Raw genomic sequence first — 18,534 nt, 5'->3', positions numbered from 1 at the left:
TCCTCACTTCTACCCAGACACGGGGCGGCCGGGCAGAGGGGCTCCTCACTTCCCAGACGGGGCGGCCAGGCAGAGACGCTCCTCACTTCTTCCCAGGCGATAGGTGGCCGGGCAGAGGCGCTCCTCACTTCCCAGACGATGGGTGGTCGGGCAGAGGCGCTCCCCACTTCCCAGACGATGGGTGGCCGGGCAGAGGCGCTCCTCACTTCCCAGACGATGGGCGGCCGGGCAGAGGCGCTCCTCACCTCCCAGACGATGGGTGGCCGGGCAGAGGCACTCCTCACTTCCCAGATGGGGCAGCCGGGCAGAGGCGCTCCTCACTTTCCAGACGATGGGTGGCCGGGCAGAGGCGCTCCTCACCTCCCAGACAGTGGGTGGCCGGGCAGAGGCGCTCCTCACCTCCCAGACGATGGGTGGCCGGGCAGAGGCGCTCCTCACTTCTTCCCAGACGGGGCGGCCGGGCAGAGGCGCTCCTCGCTTCTTCCCGGACGGGGCGGCCGGGCAGAGGCGCTCCTCGCTTCTTCCCGGACGGGGCGGCCGGGCAGAGGCGCTCCTCGCTTCTTCCCGGACGGGGCGGCCGGGCAGAGGCGCTCCTCGCTTCTTCCCGGACGGGGCGGCCGGGCAGAGGCGCTCCTCGCTTCTTCCCGGACGGGGCGGCCGGGCAGAGGCGCTCCTCACTTCCCAGACGGTGGGTGGCCGGGCAGAGGCGCTCCTCACTTCCCAGACGATGGGTGGCCGGGCAGAGGCGCTCCTCACTTCTTCCCGGATGGGGCGGCCGGGCAGAGGCGCTCCTCACTTCTTCGCGGATGGGGCGCCCGAACCCTTGCAACAATTTTATGACATAGATTATTATTATAAATTATTCCTAGTTTACTGGTTTGGAGAGTTTACATGTCCAGTGCCACACAGCAGAGAAAAAGCATTAGGACTCCTGTCCCTTGGCTCCTTAAGTGAAGCTTGGTCCCAGAGGCAGCTGGAACATTTTATCCTGGAACAGTAGAACCTTAATATTTAGCCTAGTTCCCATTTTTGCCTCTAGTGCAAAGACAGCCCCCATTAGCATTGCCCATTCTTAATTACAGTACTTACTTATCCTTAATTCTGAGTTTAAAAAAAAAAAAACCCTGTTATTTCATCACTGTTTCATCTTCTTCTTAGGATTCTGGCCAGGTGCTGTAGCTCATGCCTGTAATCCCAGCACTTTGGGAAGCTGAGGCAGGCAGACCCCTTGAGGCCAGGAGTTGGAGACCAGCCTGGCCAATGTGATGAAACCCCATCTCTACCAAAAATACAAAGAAAAAATTAGGCATAGTGGCTGTATTCCCAGCTACTCCGGATGCTGAGGCGTGAGAATCGCTTGAACCTGGGAGGCAGAGGTTGTAGTGAGCCAAGATTGCACTCCAGCCTGGGCGACAGAGCAAGACTCTGTCTCTAATTAATTAATTAATGTAGGATTCTAATAGTACTTTAAAAGCTCAGACCTTAATTAAAACTCTTAGCCTTTCAGCAGCAATGAACTGCAGGCCTACCTAGATATGAAGATCTAGCTTTTAGCCCTTCTGCAGGAAAAACAAAAACAAAAAATTATTTTTCTCTAAACCTGCAATTCTATAGGTCTTTTGTTTTTCTTTCTTTTTTTTTTTTTGAGACAGAGTCTCACTCTGTTACCCAGGCTGGAATGCAGTGGCGCAGTCACAGCTCACTGCATCCTCAAACTCCCTGGGCTCAGGTGATCCTCCCACCTCAGCCTCCTGCGCAGCTGGTAATTTTTGTATTTTTTATAGAGACAGGGTTTCACCATGTTGCCCAGGCCAGTCTCAAACTCCTAGACTCAAGCTACCCACCTACCTCAGCCTCCCAAAGTGCTTGGATTACAGGCGTGAGCCACTGTGCCCAGCCAGGCCTTTATTTTATACATAGATAACAAATTCTTAGACATTCTATATAATTCCTGGATCTTACCCCAAAATTGAAGTCTTAAAAATAATGTTTTTAAATCTTAGGACAAGAAAGCAGAATGTATGTGATTACACACTGGTTCACTGACTTTGTATTGGCCAAAATTAAATCAGGCCCATTGCTTAATCACCTTTCATTTATTGCCCCTGAGTATGACTATTTTAGCAGGTGGTGTGCTGCAGGTGTTATACTACCTTATTTCTTCACAGTATATATATTTGCACACTTGTTTGGTTTGATTTTCTCTCACTTTCAAAAGACATCTGTTTAACCTGCCATTTTAGCCCCAGCACAAAATCATTATTCAGTTGAATGAATGAATGCATGTGTGAATGATGAGCCTCATCCCACTTCTAACTTGCTTGAGCATGGGGCATCTCTCTTCACTTCAGTTGTAACAAGTGAAATACTGGGCCTTTGCTCACTCTTTGCCCTATTTCCTTCTTTTTTTTTTTTTTTTTTTTTTGAGATGGAGTTTCACTCTTGTTGCTCAGGCTGGTGCAATCTCAGCTCGCTGCAACCTCCACCTGTTGGGTTCAAGCAATTCTCCTGCTTCAGCCTCCCGAGTAGTTGGGATTACAGATGACCACCACCACGCCTGCCTTGTATTTTTAATAGAAACGGGATTTCACCATGTTGGCCAGGCTGGTCTCAAACTCCTGACCTCAGGTGATCCGCCTGCCTCAGCCTCCCAAAGTGCTAGGATTACAACTGTGAGTCACAGTGCCCAACCCCTACTTCCTTTTTGTTTCCTTATTCTTAAACACCTTATAAGGTTTTTGCTGCTACCCATGAGAAACAAACTTCCTCTTGCTCACTCTAGTCTATACCTGAATATTCACTCCTTTATATCTCTAAACCCAAAAAAAGGACACATAACCCAACAAAGGATTTTTTTCAAATATTCTGAATGTATTTGCTAACACTTTGAGAATATTTAATCATATTTAGTTATAATGTTAGAGTGATCATTATATTGAAATTTTTAGTAATATAAAAATAGAATTTCCTAGCCGGACATGGTGGCACTCATCTGTAGTTCTAGCTACTCAGAAGGGTGAGATGGGAAGATTGCTTGAGCCCAGGAGTACAAAGCCAACCTGGGAAAGGTAGCAAGACCCTGTCTTTTTTTTCTTTAAAGGAATTTCCTGGCCAGGCACGGTGGGTCATGCCTATAATCCCAGCACTTTGGGGGGCCAAGGTAGGCAGATCACCTGAGGTCAGGAGTTCGAGACCAACCTGGCTAATGTGGTGAAACCCCATTTCTACTAAAAATACAAAAAAGTAGCCAGGTGTGGTGGCACGTGCCTGTAATCCCATCTACTCGGGAGGTTGAGGCAGAAGAATAGCTTGAACTCAGGAGGTGGAGGTTGCAGTGAGCCAAGATCGTGCCAAGACTGAAACTCTGTCTCAGATAGATAGATAGCTTAGATAGATAGATAGATAGATAGATAGATAGATAGATAGATAGACTGAAACTCTGTCTCAGATAGATAGATAGCTTAGATAGATAGATCGATCGATAGATAGATAGATAGATAGATAGATAGATAGATAGATAGATAGATAGAAAGGAAGGAAGGAAGGAAGGAAAAGAAAAGAAATTTCCTCGGCCGGGCTCGGTGGCTCACGCTTGTAATCCCAGCACTTTGGGAGGCCGAGGCAGGCGGATCACGAGGTCAGGAGATCGAGACCACGGTGAAACCCCGTCTCTACTAAAAATACAAAAAAATTAGCCGGGCGTGGTGGCGGGTGCCTGTAGTCCCAGCTACTCGGAGAGGCTGAGGCAGGAGAATGGCGTGAACCCGGGAGGCGGAGCTTGCAGTGAGCCGAGATCGCGCCACTGCACTCTAGTCTGGGCGACAGAGCGAGACTGTCTCAAAAAAAAAAAAAAAAAAAGAAATTTCCTGGGAAATCATTGTAGGTAAAACAGTCATGGCCAGCTAACTTTTGCTACCATTATGGAATTGGGGTTTATGAAATATCATAAACCAGACCATTTCACTTTAGGGCAACTCAAAAGGATCACCTTCCACATGCAAGATAGGAAGTTGTTAAGTTCTACCTGGAGACACAGAAGAATATCAAATTCGATGACATTATTGACCATTAGGAAGAGGCTAGCCTCCTGCCCTTTAATATTACATCTTAGTTAGATAAATTAACCAAGTAGAAATCTGGACTATATCCATAGCTCAAATTTGGTCCTCTCCACACACTTTCATAAAACATTTTTGGGGCCAGGCGCAGTGGCTCACGCCTGTAATCCCAGCACTTTCGGAGGCCGAGGCGGGTGGATCACCTGAGGTCGGGAGTTCGAGATCAGCCTGACCAACATGGAGAAACCCCGTCTCCACTAAAAATACAAAAATTAGCTGGGCGTAGAGGTGCACACCTGTAATCCCAGCTACTCGAAAAGCTGAGGCAGGAGAATCTCTTGAACCTGGGAGGCAGAGGCTGCAGTGAGCCGAGATCGCACCATTTCACTCCAGCCTGGGCAACAAGAGCAAAAAACTCCGTCTCAAAAAACAACAAAAAAAATTTTTGGCCAGGCATGGTGGCTCATGCCTGTAATCCCAGCACTTTGGGAGGCCGAGGCAGGCGGATCACCAGAGGTCAGGAGTTCGAGACCAACCTGGCCAACATGGTGTAACCTCATCTCTACTAAAAATACAAAAATTAGCTGGGCATGGTGGCGTGCCCCTGTAATCCCAGCTACTCGGGACGCTATGGCAGAAGAATCGCTTGAATCCAGGAGCCAGAGGTTGCAGTGAGCCAAGATCATACCACTGCACTCCAGCCTGGGCAACACAGCGAGACTCTGTCTCAAAAACAACAACAAAAAGAGGTAAATTTAAGGCCAAGATTGATGTGGAAGTGAAAAGCATTTTGGAGAGAGGGAAAAGGTAGAAATTCACAAATGCCAATTTTGTATTTCTTGCCTTCTGGGATCTACACCAATTTAGAAATAGCCCCAAGACTAGGATAGGGTAAGGAAAAGATTGTATTAGCTTCATTACCCCCATAGATAGGGTGCCCTAGAGTTCCTGAATTGGGAAAAATGCCTGGGATCTGTAACCAAAACTGGACCTCCTACTACAGTCCCTCAATTCTAGACCTTGGAAGTGCACTTAAGGAGGGTTAGGTCTGTAGGGTAGACACTTAGCCAGCCAGAGACATCACACCCTGTCTTACACACCACTAAGTAAGGAGAAAGAGCCAAAGAGAAATGAGCTTTCAGGCCATCTCTTGAAGGCCAGTCCTACCTCTTGGCTGGCTATGCTTAATCTCCTAGAAGGAAGATCAGGAAAACAGTTGTTTTGCTGGAAGACAAATAGGACTTAGAATTATATCCCAGTTCCGTAGCCCAGTCTAACCACATCAAATAAAGGAATAGAAGCAACAATCAGAGGTCCTCGCCCCTCTATTGTAATGTAATCAATCTGGGTCAGCCATTTTAATTTTTATTCCTGTGTGGTATGAAATGGCTTGGGAACTTTGTTTTTCCCTTGAGTGAGACATTTCTTATAAATAAATCAGGACTGATAGCTTTCCAGCTTATTTTTTAAACTTTTTATTTCTGTGTATTCTTTTGAAATTAAGCATTTTCTATTAAAAAAATAGAGCTTAACATGCAACACCTCATTTGAAAAAGAAGTAATTCTAACATATGCTATCTGTTTCACAGGTTGTAGGTCATAAAGAAGGTCTGGATGTTATGGAGAGAGCTGATCCTTTATTCCTTTTAATTGGACTTCCTACTATTCCTGTCATGCTGATATTAGGCAAGATGATTCGCTGGGAGGACTATGTGCTTAGACTGTGGCGCAAATACTCGAATAAACTACAAATTTTAAATAGTATATTTCCAGGTAAGGCACTGAACTATGGTTGTAAACTGCATACCAAATTGATCTTATAGAAGAACAATAACATGCTTTTTTAGCCATGTTTGAAGATAATCTAACTCTTCTGATTTATTAGCACTAACGCACTGCATTTTTTTCCTCTAGGGATAGGTTGTCCTGTTCCTCGAATTCCAGCTGAGGCTAATCCTTTAGCAGATCATGTCTCTGCTACTCGAATCTTGTGTGGAGCCCTTGTCTTTCCTACTATTGCGACAATAGTTGGTAAATTGATGTTCAGTAGTGTTAACTCTAATTTACAAAGGACAATCTTGGTAAGATGGCTTTAACATTACTTATATTACCTTGCAAAAGAGAATAAAGTGTATTTGTTTTTAAAAGGTGGGGAACTGTATAAATATTCAGTCTGTGGCTCCTATGCGTTAAGCCTCTATTTGAGCCTCAATAGCTTGAGTGGAAATAAAAAGAGGAGAAACCACTGCAGCAGTTCTGGCCTTTTGGAACTATGTTGTAGGTGCTTTCTCTCCTGGCATATGCATGAATCATCACACCTGTCCCTCTTGCCAGTGGGATTACAGTGCTTTACGATCAGACCACCTGGTTCAAATCCCATCACAGAAATTGTTGTGCTGTGAAATCTAAATCAAATGTCTGGACTTTTTGTTCCTGTAGTATGGTGATGGTAATAATCAGGATTATTGTGAGGATTGTATAAGTACTAGTATATACTAAGCACTCATGTTGTTTGCTATTATTGTTACTCCCACTTCTCCCCTCTGATGGCATGTAACCTGCACGGGCCTTGGGGGACTGAACAAAGGGGGCAAACGTGGGAATAAAAGACAAAGACAAGAGGGTATATTTGGAAGAAGGGGTCAGGGGGCACCTTGCCTCTAGTGGACAAGGGCCCTGAGCTTTACACAGCCCTCTGTATTTATTAGGCAAAAGAGATAGTGAGAAGCAGGGATGATTGTCGGGTAATTGTCAGTCCAGTTGGCAGTTTGGTTCACAGCAGGCTTGCGAGACTGCATCCTTCGAACAGTAGGCGCTAGATTTCCCAGTAGATAACTTCAAGGAGCCCTGCGCTAGGGAGTGATGGCCCCCAGCAAATCATTTGGTGGCAGGTGCAGTGTGAGTTTGCTCACATCCTGCATTCATGATAAACAGTTTGCTGTTTGGTCATATAGCCTCCAGTGGAATGCTGAGTTGGTGACGATCCCTTTGGCCTTTCTTGCTCCCAACAGTGGCAGTCTGCACATAGTGCCCTAGCATTCTTCTTTGTATATCAGAGTATATGTAGAACTACATGGAAGAAAGACTAGTCAGAAAGGATAATGGAGAAGGCATCTCTGTCCTCTGTTACCTGTAGTAATAGCGTATAGTCTCTCTTTCTCCCTATCTCATCTCCTAGTAGAAAAAGAAAACTGTTTCATTTGCAGTCATCTGAATTAGTTTAGCATCAAAGCCTGTCTTTTGTGATCTAAATAAAATTATTTTTATTACTATGTTTCTCTAAATCTGCATTATAAAAAGCTAATTTTCCTTTTTATTTTAGGGTGGAATTGCGTTTGTTGCCATAAAAGGAGCATTTAAAGTTTACTTCAAACAGCAGCAATATTTACGACAGGCACACCGCAAAATTCTGAATTATCCAGAACAAGAAGAAGCATAAAACTGACTTCTGGTTGTTCTGCAGTTCTCTCATCCTTATGAATCTGTTGTGTTGTTTTGATTCCATCATTAATGCACTTGTGGAGACTTGTGATAAGCTGCTGCTCCTATATTTTTTAAGAAATATAATAAAGCACTTAGGGCGGGGAAATCATCTCGGTAATCACGGAACCTAAGGATGTGATTTGTTTTCATTGTTTGTATGTACTACTTTTATGGCAGTCATATGAACCATTATCTTAGCATGGTAAACCTGGGTTTTGTTTATATTTTCTCCAGACAGAAATGCAAAGATCAAACTGTGCAAATATTAAAAAAAAGCACATGCTGTTTTATTCAAATGCCTCTTTTGTACATGTTCATGTTTAGTGTTTTCTCAGAATCAGCAACTCAATTAAGGTACTATGAGGATTTTTCTCACTGACATAATTTGATTACATAATAAGAGGATATGTTAATATGAGGAAATGTAAATTAAATTAGTTATAAATAAATAACCAAAAATGTATGTAAACATTCAAATGATTATCTGAACAAATGAGATTTTGTGGTGATTTCTTTAACCCATGTGATGTCCTCCAAAATGTGTAGGGTAAAAATTCACAGGGCTTCCAGATCACTTTTTCACTATTAAATTTTATTTTCATAATGTTGACATCTCATACTTCATGAAGTAATTTTGACTCATGCAGTCTTGATTTGTGTGTGTGTGTGTGTGTGTTTCAGTGTTTCATCAGGTCCTTCCATCTCTGGGAGTTTTTTCAACCCATATTTCTAGAAATTACAGCTGCCAGTTTATAGTAGTTTGAGCAGAGGATGATTTGCAAAAATAAAGTTATTTTACTCTCCTCTTTCACTGATTCAGTTATTGAGATATTCGTTGATCACCTCCTATTTCCCAGGCACTGTGCAGAGTGCTGTAGGATATAGTGGTGAACAAGACAGACTTGGTCCAAGCTCGTACAGAGTTGACAGTCTAGTTTCAGCACATAGAAAACCAGCAGTGAATAAACCAAGGTGAGGCCTTGAGCTCTTTGTTTTTATATTAATGAGGAGAAAAGTATGAAAACAAGAAGTCTTAAGTAAATATTAAGGTCATTGTTTTGGCTTAAGTTTATTATAGAAAACCAACACTAATGTTTTTAGATTTTAATTGTCGTATTGATGAGGCTAGCACCTTAATCACTGTTTAGTTTTGTATTCATTTTTAAAAGCAATTATTTAAGCCATTTTCAATAGATTGGCCATTTTAACGTTCAGCAACCTGAATGGTTATTTTTGTTAATTAAAATTAAATTTTTAAGAGATATTTGCAAAACCCTATTTATTTTCTTGTTCACAGTAATGCATGACAATAATAAATGTTTCCCCTTACTGATAAGTGGCCACTTTAGGAGTGTAGCAAATATAGATTGAGCTATGTTAGTTTGCAATAATATATGTTAACTTTAGTAATTAAAGACTGGTTTCTATAGTATGAATGTCTTAATTTTGAGTTATATGTTTATTTGAATGACTGTTAAACATTCAAATTTGTATTATTTGGAGATGAAGAGAAGATTTGACTAACAGTGAGCCTTATTAAGAACACTACTACAATTCCGAAGGGGAAGCATAACATCTATGATTATATATTTTAAAAACTTAGATTATAGGCTGTAATTATAAAATATATTGGCTTTTGTTTTCAATGTGAAAAGATACATTAAATGGACATATCTTGCAAAATTTTGTTATATAGAACAGTTTTTAGGCAGCCTTTACTAAAGTTATGCAAACACACAGTTCCCCATTTACTACTTTAATGCCCTTGACAGGGAGTAGCTGCTTGGGTTTATAGGTATTAGGGCTCATGAAGGCCGGGGAACAACTCTAATCTTTTTGGGGCAGGAGGGAGGGTTTTTTTAGGGTTGTGGGGAGGGAACTGCAAGTGCCTGAGGACCAGAGTGGCCTCTAGCCCTGAATTGAACACTTTTAAACCTAAAGAGCCTTATTATTATTAGCTCAAGAAATACCACACGCCAGTCTTTCCAGGAAGGTGACCTGCCTGACCATGAAGCAACAAAAGAGCATAGGCAGACTTAAAGTTGGATAGACCTGGGTTCAAATCATAGTTCAGCTTTCAATAACTGTATGTATGATTTTGGCTAAAGGATTTGACTTTCTCTCAACTGCAGTTTTCTTAATCTTTGAAATGCAAGTAATGTTTATCTCAGAAGACTATTTCTAGGATTAACTGAGAGTTTAAAGGAACAGCAGCACTTCGGCTCAAAATCGCCCCTACAGAGCAGTAGTTGTTTCTTAATTGCTAAGTAATGTTTGCACTCTAGGAAAAGTAAATGAAGAGGTAAAGGCATTAGGGGACAAATGAAAGAGATGATGTAGATTTTTCTGATGGGTGGGTATATTTTATTTTCCAGTTTATTTTCATATTTCTTTACTGTGTTATTTCTAGAAACTTTAATGTTTTAAACCTCTTTTATAAAATTCAATGATGACTAATAGAATTCTATTCAAAAGTTAACTTATCTCCAAAGTGGCTGAAAATATTGTTTACCATTACATGATTATGAAATGACTGTGAAGAACATAAACTTAGTGACTTAATTAGTCACTGCCTTGCTAACTTTGCTGTAATTTTTTTTAAATGTCTTGTTTTTAATATAGCAAACTATCTCAATACTGGCTGGATTAGGTTAAATAAAGAATTTTTATGTTCTCTAGGTGTACTTTGTTAAATCTCAAAACATTCTGTACATAATTTTTTTTTAATCACAGTTATCGAGATACTAGTTTTTATAAGTAAAAGTAATCTGAATTTAAAAAAAAAAAAACTATGGAAGAATTTGTCCTAATTTTGTAAACAGGCTAGCCTATATTCTAAGTATGTTCTAATGACTAAACTATATCCCCACTCACCCACCCTCAAAGCCTCTTGCACTGAGTATAATTAAGCAACTAGACAAGATCTGTGGGTGGTCTCATGCCATGAATGTCTTAAAGTGTATTCGAGTGAGTTGGGAACACAAACTGCTTCTGATATATTAAGAACTTAAATTTCTGAAGTAGAAGATGAGAATCCTCTAGAATGAGTTAAAGGTCTTTTCCTTGCATCCATTGGGGATTATATTGGTTCTAAGTCATTTCATTACCCCATCTGAGAGACAGATGCTAAGAGGAGAAAGGGCATAGAATTGAACAGTCCTGGATGCATGTGCTAGCTGACACGTGATTAGCTGTAGGGCAAGTTACTTTACCTCTCAAATCTTCAATTTCCTCATCAGTAAAATGAAGATTATAAAGTCCATCTCCTGGGTTATTGTGAGGATTGAGGTAACATTCTAGGACAGTTTGATACTTAAGGAAACTAAATCTCAATTTAAGTGCATAGTAGAGGTTTTGCCTACAGCCTTTTTTGGTCCACTGGAGTCAAGGTTGATATTTATGTGCTACTTGCCACCCAACATGCCCATTAGAAATGGTAAGAGTGGGCCGGGCGCGGTGGCTCACGCCTGTAATCCCAGCATTTTGGGAGGCCGAGGCGGGTGGATCACGAGGTCAGGAGATCAAGACCATCTTGGCTAACACGGTGAAACCCCGTCTCTACTAAAAAAATACAAAAAATTAGCCGGGCGCGGTGGCAGGCCTGTAGTCCCAGCTACTTGGGAGGCTGAGGCAGTAGAATGGCGTCAACCCGGGAGGCGGAGCTTGCAGTGAGCCGAGATCGTGCCACTGCAGTCCGACCTGGACGAAAGAGCGAGACTCCGTCTCAAAAAAAAAAAAAAAAGAAATGGTAAGAGTGATGGAATGTCTTGTTTAATTGCCTTCCTGAAGCAAGGGTCCTGAGCAAGGAGAATAAAGGAGGGGTTTGCGTCTGAATACCCGCAGAAGCCTTATGGACAAGCAACAGAGACTAGACCAGCATTCTGGTCAATCCCGAGTGAATTTAAGCATTTTTCTGAAAACAGCCAGGCCAGGGTTACCGTATGCCAACAACATAACTCAAGTAGATATTTGTTGACCTATGTATGTGGCTAGAAACTGTGCTTAGTCCTGGGGTTTTAAATAGTGAATAAGCCTGCTTTGAGATACTTAGAGTCCTAAACTGCATAACAGATCTTAGTATGATGTTACTGTCATAAGAACATAAGATCCATAAGGTTAAAATGTTTTTTGTTTAGTTTACTTTTGTTTAATACACTCCCCACACTAGAACAGCACCTGCACACGGTAGGAGCATGATTGAACATTTTATGAATTTGGGAAAACACTCCTTTTTAAGATCAAAACATTTATCTTGATCCTAGTTCTTTTGGTCTCCTGAGTTTCTAAAAATTTAAATATAGTTAACCTCTTTTTGCCACTTTTTTTTTTTTTTTTGCAAGAAAGCAACTTTGAAAAGGCATAAAACTGCCTATAATCTCAGCACTTCAGCAGGCCGAGGCAGGAGGATGACTGGAGCCCAGGAGTTCAAGACCAACCTGGGCAACATTATGAGACCCTGTCCCTATGAAAAAAAAAAGCTGAGTGTGGTGGCATATACACCTGCGGTCCTAGCTACTTAAGAGAGAGGCAAGGAGAATAGCTTGAGCTCAGGAGGTAGAGGCTGCAGTGAACCATGATCACATCACTCCACTCCAGCCTCAGCGACAAAACAAGTTCATGTCTTGAAAAGATGGACAGGCGTGGTGGTTCACACCTGTAATCCCAGCACTTTGGGAGGCCGAGGCGGGTGGATCACAAGGTCAGGAGTTTGAGACCAGGCTGACCAACATGGTGAAACCCCATCTGTACTAAAAATACAAAAATTAGCTGGGCATGGTGGTGAGTGCCTGTAATCTGAGCTACTTGGGAGGCTGAGGCAGGAGAATTGCTTGAATCCGGGAGGCAGAGGTTGCAGTGAGCCAAGATGGCGCCACTATACTCCAGCCTGGGAACAGAGTGAGACCCCGTCCCAAAAAAAAAAAAAAAGATATAAAACCACTTTAAGTCAGGTAATTATGAAGGGTACAACACTAATCAGCAAGACTACCTAAGAAGGAACAGCATTGACCTAACCCCTTCAGAATGTTAGTTTCTCACCTTTAACACCTGGAATCAGCATAAACAGCAAATGAGTACCTGTGCACTAGCTTGTCTTCTGGGAGCCACTAGGACACCTTTAATAAAAGTCACCTAAGAGAAAATGAGGCACTGTCACACTTTGCTGCCCTTATGGTTCATTCATGCAGAGAAATCAATTTATTCATTGGGATCTACTTGGTAGCTCACAGACCAGTGTGAATGTCAGGAATTTGGGCATGCTGTGGTTGAAGGGCTTAATGTTTAAGCCAATCGCTGTCTTCCAGTGAAGAGTGCACACCATAATAGAAATCTTTCAGCAATATCATCTTCACTTCGGTGAGCTCCTTCACACACACATAAGAATTTATTGAACAATAGTAGGGCTTCTGTTCCAACTTTTGAAATATGTTGCCACCTCAAAAAGCGCATGGACTCTGAATACCTGTCCCTGAGGGTAATATGCCTGCTAAAGTCAAATAGGAAAATGAAAGAGGATTTTTTCCTCAAACAAATTCAAACCCACCATTATCTTATTCAAAAGGAAAGACCACAACTCTGTGGACATTAGAACCATTTCCATCATTAGAACCCTGACCACTTGGCCATACACTCATTTGTATACTTTCAGATTTCCAGAGCCCACACTACAGATGCTCAGCAGGATCTCTGCAACATGACATAAGTAATGAAGTACATTTTTTAAAGTAAGCTTTTTGTAAGTTGAAATATATATACATGCACAATTATATGTGAAGCTCATAGCAGTACTATTCACAATAGCCAAAAAGTGGGAGCAATAAAAATGTGCATCAACTGATAAGTGGATAAGCAAAATATGGCTTATCTATACAATGGAATATTATTCAAGCATAAAAAGGAATGAAGTACTGATACGTGCTGCAACGTAAATGAGCCTTGAAAACATCATAAGTGAAAGGAACCAGACACAAAAGACTACAGATATGATTCCATCTATGTGAAAAATCCAGAATAAACAAATCCAGGAGACAAAGTAAATTAATAGTTTCCAGGAGCTGGAGGGAGGGAGAAACGGGGAATGACTGCTAATGGGTACAAGTTTTCTTCTGGGGATGTTGAAAACGTTCTGAAATTAGTAGTATTGGCTGTGCAACTCTGTGAATACACTAAAAACCTCTGGATTGTACACTTCAATTAAAAAGTGAACTTTATGGTAAATGAATTATTTCTCAATAAAGAATGGTTTTTAAATTTTCAATGTTTGTAGGTACATAAGTATATATATATTTATGGGTTACATGAGATATTTTGATACAGTCATTCAATGTATCATAATTATATCAGGATAAATGCTGTATCCATCACATCAAGCATTTATCATTTATTTGTGTTACAAACCAATCCAATTATACTCTTTTCATTATTTTTTAATGTACAGTTATTGACTATAATCACCCTGTTGTACTACAAAATACTAGGTCTTATTTATTCTATTTTTTGTGCCCGTTAACCATCCCCACTTCTCCCCACACCTCCTGCCACTACCCTTCCCAGCCTCTGGTAACCATCTTTCTACTCTGTATCTCCATGAGTTCAGTTGTGTTTTAATTTTTAGCTCCCACAAATAAGAGCATGCAAAGCTTATCTTTCTGTGCCTAGCTTATAAATTCACTTAATTTAATGACCTCCAGTTTCATGTGTGTTGTTGCAAATGACAGTATCTCCTTTTTATGGCTGAATAGTACTCCATTGTGTGTAAGTACCACATTTTCTTTATCCATTCATCTGTTGATGAAACTTAGGTTGCTTCCAAATCTTGGCTATTTTGAATGGTGCTACAATAAACATGGGAGTGCAGATATCTCTTCGATATACTGATTTTCTTTCTTTCCTAGGTATATACTCTGAGTATATACCTAGGAATGGGATTGCTATATTGTATGGTAGCTCTATTTTTAGTTTTTTGAGGAGATTCCAAACTGTTGTCCATAGCAGTTGTACTAATTTACATTCCCACCAACACCGTATGAGATTTCCCTTTTCACCACATCCTCGTCAGCATTTGTTGTTGCCTGTCTTTTGGATAAATAAAAGCCATTTTAACTGAGGTGAGGTGATATCTTATAGCTTTGATTTGTATTTCTCTGATGATCAGTGATGCTGAGCACCGTTTCTTATATCTCTTTGCCATTTGTATGTCTTCTTTCGAGAAATGTCTTCAGATATTTTGCCCATTTTAAAATCAGATTATTATATTTTTTCCTATAGAGTTGTTTGAGTTCCTTATATATTCTGGGTTTTTTCTTTTTTCTTTTTTCTTTTTTTAGACGGAGTCTTCACTCTGTCACCCAGGCTGGAGTGCAGTGGCATGATCTCAGCTCACTGCAACCTCTGCCTCCTGGGTTCAAGTGATTCTCCTGCCTCAGCCTCCTGAGTAGCTGGGATTACAGTAGCAGCAAGCCCAGTTAATTTTTGTGTTTTTAGTAGAGACGAGGTTTTGTATGTTGGCCAGGTTGGTCTCGAATCCCTGACCTCAAGTGATCCACCCATCTTGGCCTCCCAAAATGCTGGGATTAGAGGCATGAGCCACTGCGCCTATATACTGGCTTTTAATCCCTTGTCAGATGGGTAGTTTGCAGATATTTTCTCACATGTTATAGGTTGTCTCTTTATTTTATTGATTGTATCTGTTGCTGTGCAGAAGCTTTTTAACTTGACGTGATCCCATTTGTCCCTTCTCACTTTGGTTCCCTGTGCTTCTGAGGTATTACTCAAGAGTATCTTTGCCCACTCCAGTATGCTAAAGAGTTTCCCCAATGCTTTCTTTTCTTTTTTTTTCTTATTTTTTATTTTATTTTATTTTTTGGAGACAGAGTCTCATTCTGTTGCCCAGGATGGAGTACAGTGGTGCAATCATGGCTCACTGCAACCTCTGCTTCCTGGGCTGGAGTGATCATCCCACCTCAGCCCCCGCAAGTAGTTGAGACTACAGGCATGTGCCATCATGCCTGGCTAATTTTCATATTTTTAGTAAAGATGGGGTTTCACTTTGTTGGCCAGTCTGGTCTTGAACCCTTGACCTCAAGTGATCCACCCACCTCAGCCTCCCAAAGTGCTGGGATTACAAGCAAGAGCCACCCTGCCCAGTCGTTTCCCCAATGTTTTCTTGTAGCAGTTTCATAGTTTGAGTTATTAGATTTAGGTCTTTAATACATTTTGACTTGATTTTTGCATATGGCAAGACATAGGGGTGTAGTTTCATTCTTCTGCATATGGATATCCAGCCTCCCAGCACCATTTATTAAGGAAACTTTCCTTCCCCCAGTGTATGTTTTTGGCACATTTGTTAGAAATGAGTTCACTGCAGATGTATGGATTTATTTCTGGGTTCTCTATTCTGTTCCACTGGTCTATGTATCTATCTTTATGCCAGTATCATGCCATTTTTATTACTATAGCTTTGTAATATAATTTGAAGTCAGGTAATGTGATTCCTCCAGTTTTGTTCTCTTTGTTTGGGATAGCTTTGGCTATTCTGGATCTTTTGAGGTTCCATAAACATTTCGAGATTGTTTTATCTATGTCTGTGAAGGAAGTCATTAGTATTTTGATAGAGATTGCATTGAATCTGTAGATTACTTTGGGTAGTATGGACATTTTAACAGTATTGATTCTTTTAATCCATGAACATGGGATATCTTTCCATTTTTTGTGTGCATCCTCTTCAATATCTTGCATCAGTGTTTTATAGTTTTCTTTTTTTTTTTCTTTTTTCAGACAGGGTTTCACTGTGTCTCCCAGGCTGGAGTACAGCAGTGCAATCTCGGCTCACTGCAACCTCTACCTTCTGAGTCCAGGTGATCCTCCTGCCTCAGCCTCCCAAGTAACTGGGACTACAGGCATGCTCCACCATGCTCAGCCAAAGTATTTTACAGTTTTCATTGCAGAGATCTTTCACTTCTTTGGTAAGTTAACTCCTAGGTGTTTAATTGTATTTGTAGCTGTTGTTAATGGGATTACTTTCTTGAATTCTTTTTCAGATCGTTCACTGTTGCCATATAGAAATGCTACTGATTTTTATATGTTGATTTTGTATCCTGCAACTTTACTGAATTTACTAGTTCTAATAGTTTTCTTATGGAGTCTTTAGGTTTTTCCAACTATAAGATCATATCATCTGCAAACAAGGATAACTTGACTTCTTCCTTTCCAATTTGGATGCCGTTCATATCTTGATTGCTCTAGGTAGGACTTCCAGTACTATGTTGAATAACAGTGGTAAAAGCGGGCATCATGGCCAGGCATGATGGCTCACACCTCTAATCCCAGCACTTTGGGAGGCCAAGGCGGGAGGATCACTGAGGTCGGCAGTTCGAGACCAGCCTGACCAACATAGAGAAACCCCGTCTCTACTAAAAATACAAAATAGCCGGGTGTGGTGGTGCATTCCTGTAATCCCAGCTACTCAGGAGTCTGAGGCAGGAGAATTGCTTGAACCCAGGAGGTGGAGGTTGCGGTGAGCTGAGATCGCGCCATTGAACTGCAGCCTGGGCAACAAGAGTGAAACTCCGGGCCGGGCGCGGTGGCTCACGCTTGTAATCCCAGCACTTTGGGAGGCCGAGGCGGGTGGATCACGAGGTCAGGAGATCGAGACCACAGTGAAACCCCGTCTCTACCAAAAATACAAAAAATTAGCCGGGCGTGGTGGCGGGCGCCTGTAGTCCCAGCTACTCGGAGAGGCTGAGGCAGGAGAATGGCGTGAACCCGGGAGGCGGAGCTTGCAGTGAGCCGAGATCGCGCCACTGCACTCCAGCCTGGGTGACAGAGCAAGACTCCGTCTCAAAAAAAAAAAAAAAAAAAAAAAGAGTGAAACTCCGTCCCCAAAAAACAAAAATACAAAACAAACAAACAAACAAAAAAACCAGTGGGCATCCTTGTCATGTTCCAGATCTTAAAGGAAAGGCTTTTAGTTTTTCCCCATTCAGTATGATACTAGCTATGGGTCTGTCATACCTGGCTGTTATTGTGTTGTGGTATGTTCCTTGTATACTCAGTTTTTTGAGAGTTTTTTTTATCATGAAGGGATGTTGAATTTTATCACATGGTTTTTCAGCGTCAGTTGAAATGATCATATGGTTTTTTCCTTCATTCTGTTGATATGACGTATCACATTGATTGATTTCCATATGTTGAACCATGCTTGCATCCCTGGGATAAATCCCACTTGGTCATGATGAATGATCTTTTTAAAGTGTTGTTGAATTCAGTTTGCTAGTATTTTGTTGAGGATTTTTGCATCAATATTCATCAGTGATATTGGCCTATAGTTTTCTTTTTTTGATGTGTCTTTGTCTGGTTTTGTTATCAGGGTAATACTGGCCTCATAGAATAAGTTTATAAGTATTCCCTCCTCCTCTGTTTTTCAGAATAGTTTGACTAGAATTGATATTAGTTCTTCTTTAAATATTTAGTAGGATTTAGCAGTGAAGCCATCTTGTCCTGGGCTTTTCTTTGCTGGAAGTCTTTTTATGTCTTCAATCTTGTTACTTATTGGTCCATTCAGGTTTTGGATTTCTTCATGGCTCAATCTTGGTAGGTTGTATGCATCTAGGAATTTATCCATTTCTTCTAGATTTTCCAATTTATTGGCATATAGTTGCTCATACTAGCCACTAATGATCCTTTGAATTTTTACAGTATCAGTTGTAATGTCTCCTTTTTCATCTCTCGTTTTATTTATTTGTGTCTCCTCTCTTTTTTCCTAGTTAGTCTGGCAAAAGGTTTGTCCTTTTTTTTCCTTTCAAAAAACCAACTTTTTGTTTTGTTGATATTTTGTACTGTTTTCTTCAATTTCATTTATCACTGCTTTGATCTTTATTTCTTGCCTTCTAACTTTGCGTTTGGTTTGCTCTTGCTTTTCCAGTCCTTTAACATGCATCATGGGGTCATTTATTTGAAGTTTTTGTTTTGTTTTGTTTTGTTTTTCTTTTTGAGA

The 18,534-nt window shown here is 41.2% G+C and overlaps 1 protein-coding gene across 1 annotated transcript in view; it reads left to right on the top strand.

Annotated features, from left to right (window-relative positions):
* The window catches only part of MARCHF5 (membrane associated ring-CH-type finger 5), a 68,419-nt gene extending 58,204 nt beyond the window's left edge, over positions 1-10,215 (top strand). The window contains exons 4-6 of the mRNA XM_055255632.2: positions 5,648-5,831; positions 5,973-6,139; positions 7,381-10,215. Coding sequence (XP_055111607.1) covers positions 5,648-5,831; positions 5,973-6,139; positions 7,381-7,497 — 468 coding nt within the window. The 3' untranslated portion in view covers positions 7,498-10,215. The remainder of the gene's footprint in view (positions 1-5,647; positions 5,832-5,972; positions 6,140-7,380) is intronic.
* Positions 10,216-18,534: the final 8,319 nt, after the last annotated feature.

The sequence above is a fragment of the Symphalangus syndactylus genome, chromosome 2 (genome assembly GCF_028878055.3).
Source record: "Symphalangus syndactylus isolate Jambi chromosome 2, NHGRI_mSymSyn1-v2.1_pri, whole genome shotgun sequence".
NCBI lineage: Eukaryota > Metazoa > Chordata > Mammalia > Primates > Hylobatidae > Symphalangus > Symphalangus syndactylus.
Note: the sequence above shows the minus strand (reverse complement) of the source record. Positions and strands in the feature narration are given on the sequence as shown.